At 43.9% G+C, this 12161-nt stretch overlaps 1 protein-coding gene across 3 annotated transcripts in view; it reads left to right on the forward strand.

Annotated features, from left to right (window-relative positions):
- The window catches only part of CEP89 (centrosomal protein 89), a 1116496-nt gene that overhangs the window by 87113 nt on the left and 1017222 nt on the right, over nt 1–12161 (forward strand). For all 3 annotated transcript variants that reach the window (XM_069216542.1, XM_069216544.1, XM_069216543.1), the window contains exon 5: nt 4975–5037. In XM_069216542.1, coding sequence (XP_069072643.1) covers nt 4975–5037 — 63 coding nt within the window. The remainder of the gene's footprint in view (nt 1–4974; nt 5038–12161) is intronic.

The raw sequence follows: 12161 nt of genomic DNA on the forward strand, positions 1-12161 counted from the left end.
CAGCCCATAGGGATCTCCTGGAAACTCAATACCCTGGGTACCTAATTACCAAATACAAGGGAATTATATGGGTGTACCAGTGTGCCAATGAGAATTGGTAAATTTAGTCACTAGCCTACAGTGACAAATTTAGAAAGCAGAGAGAGCATAAACACTGAGGTTCTGGTTAACAGAGCCTCAGTGATACAGTTTGGCACCACACAGGGAACACATATAGGCCACAAACTTATGAGCACTGGGGTCCTGGCTAGCAGGATCCCAGTGACACATAACAAACACACTGACAACATAGGGTTTCACTATGAGCACTGGGCCCTGGCTATGTTTGGTGCTTCCAAGGTATCCATACTTAGATGTTGATAAAATAGCCCAGCGAAAAAACCTTGATCCCTGATGCTGTTGTTTGACTATGGCGAGAAGCCTGTAATACAATGATACTCAAAGTAGGTCTTGTGACCCTCATGCTCCCCTCCTGACCTTCACAGGCAGCTCCCAGGTCACTGGTCTGCTGTTCAATTGACTGTGCATTAACATTCAGAAATGTGTTAAATAAAAGGGCATTGATAAACATTCAAGTCACCAGCACTAAGTAAGACCGGTAGATTTTTGTAGTCCTTTAACGCAAAACCATCGAAACAGTGCTTTGATAGAGAACTCTTTCAGATCCACAATTATCACATTCTAACACTTCTACATAAGCAAGAAACACTGCTTTCCAAGTTTCCCAGTACATGAGAGGCTCCCCAGATGCTGGCAAAAAAAAATTAAAAACACTAGGGATGGTACAATATTTTACATAATAATAGCAAATTATATACAAAATAGCAAAACTTTCCATGTGTTGTAATGGAGTATATGCAGTTGTTAGGTGAAAGAACAGTTTAGAATATAATAAAAATGCACTTCCCTGTTTCATTCCTACTTGGGCGTGCGCCTCACTGTGAATGCACAAATAAAAGTGAATATTAATCACTGGGTGTGCGCTAGTCAATGCACTAGTCAAATTGGAAGTGTCCCACTCACTTCCTCTTCGTACCCAGAAGCAATCCAAAATGATCACCTTATTGTTGATGCGTGGTGTGAGGACGTCATGCCAGTCACAAGAAGCTTTATGGTGAAATGCACTCGATTAGCTGTCAACCTGCAGCTCATACAGATGATGCAAACGGAAACTTGCACCCAAGCTGCTGCTGCACATTTAAAAATGCAGACATTTGTTTCTGCTACACCCTCAGAGTAAATTAGGTACGGGTGCTGCCCAGGATACGCGCACATCTCACAAAGACTTTCCCCTGTTGCCCAACAGGGTTAAAACGATGATCTCTCGCAGTTGTTCCTCCGCAATCAATTTCAATCTGGATTAAAGCCTGTGGTTACTCCTCCTCGTCACCAGTGTTAAAAGGGTAAAGGGTCACACAGCAAGAAAGAGCCCACAGTGTAGATGCTCCAATTGTTTATTCCTCAGTTAAAATGCTACAGGTACAGCTCCAGGTCCATGAATGTCAGTCAAAGTGCTATCCCCACTATTTATGCCTCAGGACATTTTCTTGCTTGCACACTACAATATGCCCCCAGCAGTTCAAATGGCATCATGTAATGTGTTATATAAAGCATACATATATGTGTTATATACAAGCCTTTGGATTGAGTAAATTAAGGATATACTCCCAATTAACACTTCTGGATTTCTTTCCTCCTCCACCCCCTCCATTACTCCTGTCAATCTAACTAACAAACTCTCATATCCACATCTCAAATTAACTCATAATAATACTAAAACTGTACTCATTATTTCCCGATACTAATCCGTACTAATTCTTGTTGGGTTCTAGAGTAGCGTGCTTCTCACCGAAAAGCGCTTTGACGCCTCGTCAGGGGTAGTCCGCGCTATATAAATACAATTACAATACAATATATAACAATAATGCTTAGCAAACATATGTCAGTCAAGCAGCAGTCTCTGTTTTCTTCCTTGAGGAATAAGCTCTTGCTTTACCTTGAAGGAGTTTATTGGCTTGCTGATAACAAAAACTATTGTAAGGAAATGCCTTCCTTGGCATGGTAACCCCCTGACTTTTTGCCTTTTGTGGATGCCAGTTATGAATGAAAGTGTGCTGGGACCCTGCTGACCAGGCCCCAGCACCAGTGTTCTTTCCCTGAACTGTACCTTTGTTCCCACAATTTTCACAGCCCTGGCACACAGATCAATCAATCAATCAATCACAATATTTATAGAGCGCACTACGTACCCGTTAGGATTTCAGGGGGGTGGGGGGGTGCTGCTGCTGCTACTGGTCGAAGAGCCAGGTATTGAGGAGTCTCCTGAAGGTGAGAAGGTCCTGGGTCTGTCGCAGGGCGGTCGGGAGGGCGTTCCAGGTCTTGGCGGCGAGATAGGAGAAGGATCTGCCGCCGGAGGTCTTGCGTTGGAAGCGGGGAACGATGGCGAGGGCGAGGTTGGCTACACTGAAATCTGGGAAGCTTGGTATCAAACTTCTCAGCACAATAAATGCATACTGATGCCAGTGTGGGATTTATTGTAAAATACACCCAGAGGGCATCTTAGAGATGCCCCCTGAATACTAGTCTGACTCCTAGTGCTAGGCTGACTAGTTTCTGCCAGCCTGCCACAACCACAGGAGTTTCTGGCTAGATGGGGTGAGTCCCTATGTCACTCTGTGGCTAGGAACAAAGCCTGTACTGGGTGGAGGTGCTTCTCACCTCCCTCTGCAGGAACTGTAACACCTGGCGGTGAGCCTCAAAGGCTCATGCCTTTTGTTACAGCACCCCAGGGCATCCTAGCTAGTGGAGATGGTGCCCCTGCGGTCACTGGCCCCACTTTTGGCGGCAAGGCTGGAGGAGATCATGAGGAAAACAAGGAGGAGTCACCCACCAGTCAGGACAGCCCCCAAGGGTGCCCTGAGCTGTGTGACCCCTGCCTTTAGAAATCCTCCATCTTGAGTTTGGAGGATTCCCCCAATAGGAATAGGGATGTGCCCGCCTTCCCTCAGGGAGGAGGCACAAAGAGGGTATAGCCACCCCCCCCAGACCTAAATACACCCCTAAATTTAGTATTTAGGGGCAACCCTGAACCCAGGAAATCAGATTCCTGCAACCTACAAGGACTGCTGACCTGAAAGCCCCGCAGAGACGACGGAGACGACAACTGACTTGGCCCCAGCCCTACCGGCCTGTCTCCAGACTCAAAGAACCTACACAGCGACGCATCCGACAGGGACCAGCAACCTCTGAGGACTCAGGACTGCTCTGAACCCAGAGGACCAAGAAACTCCAGAGAACAGCGGCACTGTTCAAAACCTGCAACAACTTTGCAACAAAAACAACTTTCAAAGAACTCTCTCTTCCCGCCGGAAGCGTGAGACTTAACATTCTGCACCTGACGCCCCCGGCTCGAGTTCAAGAGAACAAACACTGCAGAGAGGACTCCCAGGCGACTACTACAACGTGGGTAACCTGAGTCGACCCCAGCACCCCCACAGCGACGCCTGCAGAAGGGATCCAGTGGCTCCTCCTGACCGTGACTGCCTGGTAATAAGGAACCCGACGCCTGGACCAAGCACTGCATCCACAGCCCCCAGGACCGAGAGGAACTACCTTCCAGTGCAGAAGTGACCAGCAGGCGGCCCTCTTCCTAGCCCAGTCAGTGGCTGGCCCAAGTGGCCCCCCTGTGCCCTGCCTGCATCGCCTAAGTGACCCTGGGTCCCTCCATTGCTTTCAATAGCAACCCGACGTCTACTTTGCCTACTGCACCTGGCTGCCCCTGTGCCTCTGTGGGTGTGATTTGTGGGCTTGTGTGTGTCTCTCACTGCCCCCCCTTAACCCCCAATGCTTACAAAAAAACCCTGGTCTGCTCCCTGAGGACGCAGGTACTTTACCTGTAAGCAGACTAGGACCGGCGCACCCCTGTTCTTCAAAGGCGCCTATGTCTTTTGGGCCCTCCTTTGACTTCTGTACCTGATTGGCTTTGTGTTGTTGGTGCGGTGACTTTGAGGTTGCCTTAATCCCCCAACGGTGGGCTGCCTATGCCCAGGGGACTGACTGTGTAAGTGCTTTACTTACCTGAGAAACTTAACCAAACTTGCCTCCCCAGGAAATGTTCATTTTTGCAGTGTCCACTTTTAAAATAGCCTATTGCCATTTTTACCTAAACTTTGTGTACTACTGTTTTAAATCAAAGTACTCTACTTACCTGTGTGAAGTACCTTGCATTTTATGTACTTACCTCAAATCTTGAATCTTGTTGTTCTAAAATAAATTAAGAAAATATATTTTTCTATATAAAAACTATTGGCCTGGAGTTAAGTCTTTGAGTGTGTGTTCCTCATGTATTGCCTGTGTGTGTACAACAAATGCTTAACACTACCTCTGCATAAGCCTACTGCTCGACCACACTACCACAAAATAGAGCATTAGTATTATCTAATTTTGCCACTATCAACCTCTAAGGGGAACCTTAATGGTGCGGGTATGGTTTGTGTCCTAATTTATTAAACAACATTACTATATAACATTTTGATCACAGATTGTACGTTTTTAGTTGGTTCATGTAATTGTATGCATTGGTTGGATCAGACAACATTAAGTTGACTTTCTAAATACTGATTATAATTAAATGGTGATGACCTCGGATTTGATTTCAGCAATATGCTTTTTATTGAAAACCTTATTCTGACTAGTAACTATCTGCCACCTTCCAACTAAATGGACATACAGTGCTCACATTTCATAATGTTGCTTTTTGGCTGAACTGTAGAAAACTGTCTCTCTTGTTTACGTAGCTCCTTGATAGTCTGCGTTGCTTTATAACATATAACCATTCTTCTCCCCAGAGTAATATTATAAAAGAGGCCATGTATAACATTGCTTATGCAGCACGTGTTAAAGCAACTGCTTTCCCATTTCCCATTTCGGTACCACTGTTTAAAATGGTCATGTTAATTTGATTTGTTCTTTCAGAATGCTCGCATGCACGACATAGAGACTCCACCTCCTCTTCCAGACCGGCCCTCCATGGAACCAGTATGTGTTCTAAAAATAATTTGTCTAAGACATTTTTGATATGCTGTTGAATGAATATTTATGATGTCTATAGCATGCCTTTTGCCTCATTTGGAAAGTGCATCTGGAGGAGACCTAGCTAGGAATACATAGCTCAATGTGCATTGACTGTAATCTTTATTTTTATTTTTTATTGTTCTTTTTTGTACATTATAGCGGACAATAATACAAATCCCATCAGCGATCTGATACGTACGAACCAGTCAAAGTATTTATCTATATTCCAGGTTCTGACATGTCAGTCGGGCATCCCACCCCGTCTAATTTACAGGTGCTCCTCAATCACACGCCCCCACTCGCCCGGACCCAGCCCGCCACTCGTCACGCTGTGTGCCCCCCATCCTCCCCATATTTTCTCCCACTTCTTGGGGCAGCCCCTGCTCTCATAGACTACTTTTTCAGCGCTGCAGCACCAGTCCATATCCTTCTCCCATCCCAGAATACTGGGCGAAGAGTCAGTACCCCACGCCTGCGCTATGTTTCGTTTTACAACAATTGCAGCGATAGCCAGCCATAGTGCGTGATGTTTGTTCTATCTGAACAAGCAAGGGGGCACCAGATCCAGAGTCTTGTCTCAAGAGTCCCAGTCAATATGGCACTGGCTCCTAGCCAGGAAATTGAGCATAGTGGCAACCCACCTTCCAGGGGTTCAGAATATGCAAGCGGATGCCCTCAGCAGAGTTCTAGAAGAGAACCACGAGTGGGTGCTCAACGCAGACGTCACTCAAGACATTTCCCGTTTGTGGGGCACACCTTCTATCGACCTCTTCGCCACAGAAGAAAACAGGAAATGCCGCAACTTCGCCGCCAGGTTTTACCACCCAGAATCGCTGGGGAATGCTCTGTGGATAGACTGGTCCAACAAATTTCTGTACGCCTTTCCACCAATTCCACTGATCCCAGCAGTCCTCCTCAAACTCTCTATGACATCAGCCACAATGATCCTCATTGCGCCAGAGTGGCCGAGACAGTGGTGGTTCCCGGATCTCCTTCAACGATCACTCCAGCCACATCTCAGGCTGCCCTGCAGACCGGACCTCCTGACGAAGTTTGGAGGACAAATGAGGCTTCCCAATCTCTCCTCATTGAATTTGGCAGCATGGGTCCTGAGCTAGTCCAGTATGGTCATCTAAACCTTCCACAGGATTGTATGGACATCTTAAAAGAGGCAAAGCGGCCATCTACCTGTTCAGCATACTCCTTCAAGTGGAAAAGATTCTGCATCTGGTGTTCCTCTAAGGGGATAGGCCCTACATCTTGCAAGGAAGATGCCATTCTCCCTTACTTGTTACAGTTGGCACGATCTGGCCTGAAACTCTCTTCAATAAAAGTTCATTTGGCAGCCTTAACTGCTTATAGGAAAACTCCTTTGCAAACCTCTTTCTTTAGAATTCCAGTTATCAAAGATTTCCTAGGGGGGTTTAAGAAGGTCTTACCTCCAGTTAGGCGCCCTTCTCCACCATGGGAACTTAATGTGGTCCTTTCACGTGTAATGCAACATCCATTCGTACCCATACACAAGGCATTCCTCCAACACCTCACTTGGAAGACGACCTTTCTAGTGGCAATCATTTCAACACGAAGGGTCAGCGAAATCCAGGCCCTCTGTGCCCACGAGCCCTACACAGTATTTCATTCATCTGAAGTAGTCCTACAAACACGTTCTAAATTTCTACCCAAGGGTATATCAGTCTTCCACATTAACCAGTCGATTTCCCTACCCACTGTCTTTCCAAACCCTTCCACTCCAGCAGAGAGGGCTCTCCATTCTCTAGATGTTAAGAGGGTGTTGAAATTTTATCTAGATAAGACCAATCCCCTACGGAGAACTTCACAACTGTTTGTCAATTATGGTACGGTCCGTACCGGCTTAGCCACCTCCAAGCAATCGATATCGAGATGGATAGTCTCCTGTATTTTATTTTGCTATCAACTAGCTAAGAAAACCCTACAGGGTAAACCAAAAGCACATTCCACTAGAGGCAAGTCGGCTACGACTGCTCTATTGCGGAATGTTCAATTATAAGAAATTTGTAAAGCTGCGACTTGGAGATCGGTTCACACCTTTACTAAACACTATTGCCTCGACTCTGATGCTAGGGCAGATGCTCAAGTAGGACAGGCTTCTCTTAGGAACCTCTTTGCTTGAGAGAATATTCTCTGATTACTCTACCTGCTCCTCCGCGGGTTATGGGATGGGCCTGCTATTCTATTCAATGCTTTTGACTATACATGGAAATTCCCGACGCGAGAAGGTGTAGTTTCTTTCCTGTAACTCCAGTTCTCTCGTAGGGGTATTTCCATGATAGTCATAGGCAACCCTCCCACCTCCCCAGGGGAGCAGATAGATGGCTTTATTAGATTAATACTTATTCTCAGCCAATAACTACATGCAAAAAGAACTGAGGTAACTGCCTCTCTAAGCATGATGGGATACTGGAGGACTGGCTGTTCTTAAAGGCACAGTATCCTTTTTCTTCATTGCTAATGGCAGCCTATGGGCTACACTGCTCTGCACTCCTTCATAGGGGTTTTTTCTGATACAAAGAGGTTTGTGAAGGAATTTTTCTGAAAAATTACATTCATTTGTCCAGCAATTAAGTGCTTTTACTTCAAGGAACAATCTGAATGAAGAAGTTTGAACACTGTAGCCCTTCTTATAGGCTGCATGGGAACATTCTTAAATGACTTGGCAGGCCTTTCTGAAGTAAGGTGAACATGGACACTTAAGAAGTTATATTGGAAAAAGTGCTCCGGGGTCCCCACAGGCTGGTGGGGAATATTCAACGCTTATGACTATCATGGAAATATCCCTATGAGAGAACTGGAGTTACAGGTAAGAAACTATACCTTTTGCATTACTGAAAGCTGCACAAGGGTTGTGAGGTTACATTTTTAATTTTTATTTTGGTTTTGGTGCAACTGTTTTCCTATTTTGTATGGCTGTACCTCACTGTGATTCCACTTTAGTCTGGCTGAGATTTTACTTTGGACCTACAAATGAACCATGCAATAACGTGGCAACAGTGGATCTGGTGTAATGTTGATTTGAAAACATTTCTTTTAGATTGATCAATAACAGGTTTTAGCATTTTACACTCCTGTGATATTATGTCACAACCTCCTCAGCTGATAATAATATCAATATGGTAATTTGAGTCACTTTGCTTTGCTCCTTGAATATAAGCCCCGCAATTATGTCTGTTTCCTTTCTTTCTGCATATTTCATGTTATCCCAGGTCTGTAGGCTGTCTCTAGTCACATTCCAGTGTCTTCCACAAAACACTTGTTCTGGACCCACTCCCTTGAGAGAGTCTTTTTTCCTTCACTTGTAGTCCTGCTTCTGCTCTTCTTCCTAGGGAAGAGAGACAACTGTTTTCATGACAGCCATCTGATCTCCTGGTCTGTCCCTCTACTGGCCCAGCAAGCTCTATCATCCAATCCGTATTTCGCCCATACCTTGTGGGACTCGCCTATGGGAGTGAGAAAGCAGTATTCATGACTCCTATCAGGTATCCCGGTTGGCCCCTTTGCAATAACCATCTCTTTATAAAGCCTGCATTGGGAGATTTTTTGATAGCCCCAGCCCCTCAATCCTGTTTGGTTTGCTGTCATAAGGGTAGAGGTTTTTTTTTTCTGTTTTTTTGTATTGGTGCACGCGCCAGACCTCTCCTCCCATGGTTTGGATTATTTTTGTTTTGATCCTACCCTTTTTCCTCAGCATCTTCTTATTATGGAAGAGCATGGCTTATTGTACCCAGGGAAAGGAATTAGCTATTTCAAACTTGCCCCAGTGCTTCAGTCTGGCCTTGTAGGTTAATCAAAGGTTTGGTCCTTGATACCCCATTATGAACCTCCTTCCCACTTGAGCTGAGCAAGATGAGAGGGTGAGGATGTGGCAGGATACAAAGCTCAGCTCAGCTGAGATGTCAAAACAGCTAAGGCACCACTCTCACAATGCCCGATGCTGGTGAAGCTGCATAAGCACCCTGCTAGAAAGGTGCTGTGACCAAAGTGATACAAAGATATCCTACTCTTCTGTAGTTATTCTTCTGTTCTATACTGTGTCCCCATTCCCAACAATTCTAGGCCTAGACAGTTAAATCCTACATAGTTTACAATGCATCTCCAGAAGCACATTTTACTACGTATAAGTGTGGGATTTTGATGTCTTCTCTAAACAGAAAGCAACGTTTTTGATTGCTACTGTACAGTGAATGTAGATCGTGGCTAGCCTGGCCCCATATATTACGCAATTGCAACCCTATTAACAAGTAACATTTGAAATGCAACCAGCGTTCACCTTCTCCATGATCACCACAGACTTTCATGACTTGACTGTGGTGGTAACTGGACCTTGAGCATCACTGGCATGCTACAACAGCCTCTGAGACTGATGGGGTCGTTCAGAGCAATGTTTTGACTCTCTTCCGAGAGATGATCCTTTCCTTTTGTACCTCAGCCAGACTGTGTGAAGTCTGTATTTCATTCATAAGTAGCCATGTGTGTGTAGTATGTTTTCAGAAAATCTGGAGTTTAGTTTTCCATCTTTGCTTGCCAGGGGCTATAGTGTCTCCCTACAGTCGAGATCAATTGTTATTTAATCACAGGGGTGGTGCTCTTTATTCTCCTAAGTAAATTTAAGTAGTCAGTGAAACCGGTTTGTTTCAAATTCTTCAATTAAAATGAATAATATAGAGTGCTTGCAGGAAATATTAGTAATTTACTCTAGATTGGGTATGCTAGGGATCACATCACAATAATGTAGGAATACATCCCTCATGAACCAAAATCCAAACTACGCAACAATGGCAAAGAGGCATAGGTCTAATGGCATAGATTGCAAGGGTGAATGACGTTTGCTGGAAACTTGGATTTGTAGCTAAATGAGCAATGTTAATATTTGCAAGTTCCCGGCAAGGGCCGACAAGATTTGGAGCTATTACCCAAACAGTTTTGAAACTCTAGATTTGTGAAAGAAGAGTTCCTTTATACTACAAGGCTGGAAGTTCAGTTTGTACAGTGGCTAAGGGGATTTATTAGATTTCCATTTCCTTATAGCTAGGTTTTGATCCTGTCAAACAAGGTGGCTGCTGAGACGTGATGAGCGATTACCCCAAAGTAGATGGGATATCCCGTGGGAAACTGCCAAATGCAATTGTAGATGAATCCAGAAAAATAGACTGTGCCAAGTGTCAACAAAATCTGTATGAGCGAAGCATAATCCTATGATGGAAATACAGTGGGTTGCACGGGTGAAGTGATTCACTGAGAGAGATGGTGGAACAGGGCCACATTAAGTCCCTTGAAAAGGTGTAACATTTACTTCCTTATATGATGGAAATACAGTGGGTTGCACGGGTGAAGTGATTCACTGAGGGAGATGGTGGAACAGGGCCACATTAAGTCCCTTGAAAAGGCGTAACATTTACTTCCTTAGTTTGAATGTGGCTAGGGCAGTTTATGTAACAGCTACTAAAGCTGAATTATCTATTGATTCTTGGTGATTCATAGGGGTTGCAAATTAAAGTGGGTGCCTCGTAAAGGATGCTTTAGAGTTTTGCATGCCATTCGATTACCTTTTTCCTGTTGTTTACACACACTTCTTTCAAAGCAGTCTTTGTATTCTGTAGTGGTTAGGAGGGTTCAGTCTGAGTATTACCTCAACAGGTCCATAGACCTTTAGAACAATAAAGGTGCTCTTTGTGACATATGGTATAACTGCTGCGGCTGAGACCATTTCTATGTGAGGCATCTCAAGGTGGATTGTCGCCTGAACAGGATAGTGCTAACAGTTTGCCAACCAGTTGTTGCTGTGTTCTTCTATAGAGTGTTCAAGTTTTCATCCTGTAAATTTCGGTTTTATAATGCAGCTCATCAATGCTCAAGTAATTACTGGTTCTTTCTTTTTGTTTCTATTAGAATATGTAAGAAAGTTCTCTGAAGTGGCTATAAGGTGTCAATGTAGTGCTCTAAAACAAATCAAATAAAGTGGCTATTGCTGTGCTATTTATAAGTCAACCGGAGAACACTAAGCCTTTCCCTTTTTTAGGTCTGGCTTGACAGTGCAATTGTCACTTTACCTTATGTGGTTAACAGATGGAGAGCAAGGAGGTTCGGCTCTGACTATATATTGGTATCCTTGACTATGGTATTTGATTAGGCAGAAGTTGTGTGCGTCTGCTGATAGATTGTTTGTATTGCTCTTTTTGCCTTGTGGGAAAGCTCATGCTCAAAAGAGCAGGATTATTTTTTTGTAGTTTTATGTAGCGCACATTTTACCTGAAGGTATTAGTGTGCTTTACATGAGCACCATTTACATTACACTAAGTCACATTTGTTTTCATAAGCACAGGAGATGAAGTGATTTGCCCAGAATTGCAGGATGTTGAGCTGACGCAGACGCTGGAACCTGGTTCTCCAGTTCCAAAGTCCACACTTCTGGCTGTAACGCCACATGCTCTCCCCTCAGGACTGAGTTGATTTTGGTGGTAAGCCAATGAGGAAGGCTGTTGAGGTGATCTGTTTATTATGAAGACGTATACTATAGGCAAAAGGACTTACATATTTATTTGGAAAAGCATATCAGGCCTCGAAAAATCCACTCGCATTGGCAAGTCTTTTTTTGATCAGGTGAAGCTATTTTTAATACTTACTATTCCCATCTGGTAAGTTGACACTGAACAGCTGTTCTGTTTAGTTGAAAAGTGGAGGGGCAATAAAAGATGCCTTTAAAGCTTGTTCTTATGTTACATTTGATCTGTGTTCACAAACAGAGGTTAAAAGTCAGTTTTTCTTACAATTAATTATCCTTCTGACTGCTGAGTTCCAAGATTTTGTAAGGAGAACTGTGTGACCTGCTGCTTAGAATGTAAAACAAAAGACTATAGGGTGCCATGTTTTTCCTAACACACAACATTTAAATGACTAAGTCAACTGTGCAAACATTTCAAAATATATTTCAGTAGTTGTGAAATCCCTTTTTTATACTTGTGTGTGATGAAAAAATATGTTAATAGGATGAAAACAAATCAGAATACTTTACATGGTGATGTGCAAAGGATATGTTTTCTGAAATCCAACTT

The sequence above is a fragment of the Pleurodeles waltl genome, chromosome 12, assembly GCF_031143425.1.
Source record: "Pleurodeles waltl isolate 20211129_DDA chromosome 12, aPleWal1.hap1.20221129, whole genome shotgun sequence".
Taxonomy (NCBI): domain Eukaryota; kingdom Metazoa; phylum Chordata; class Amphibia; order Caudata; family Salamandridae; genus Pleurodeles; species Pleurodeles waltl.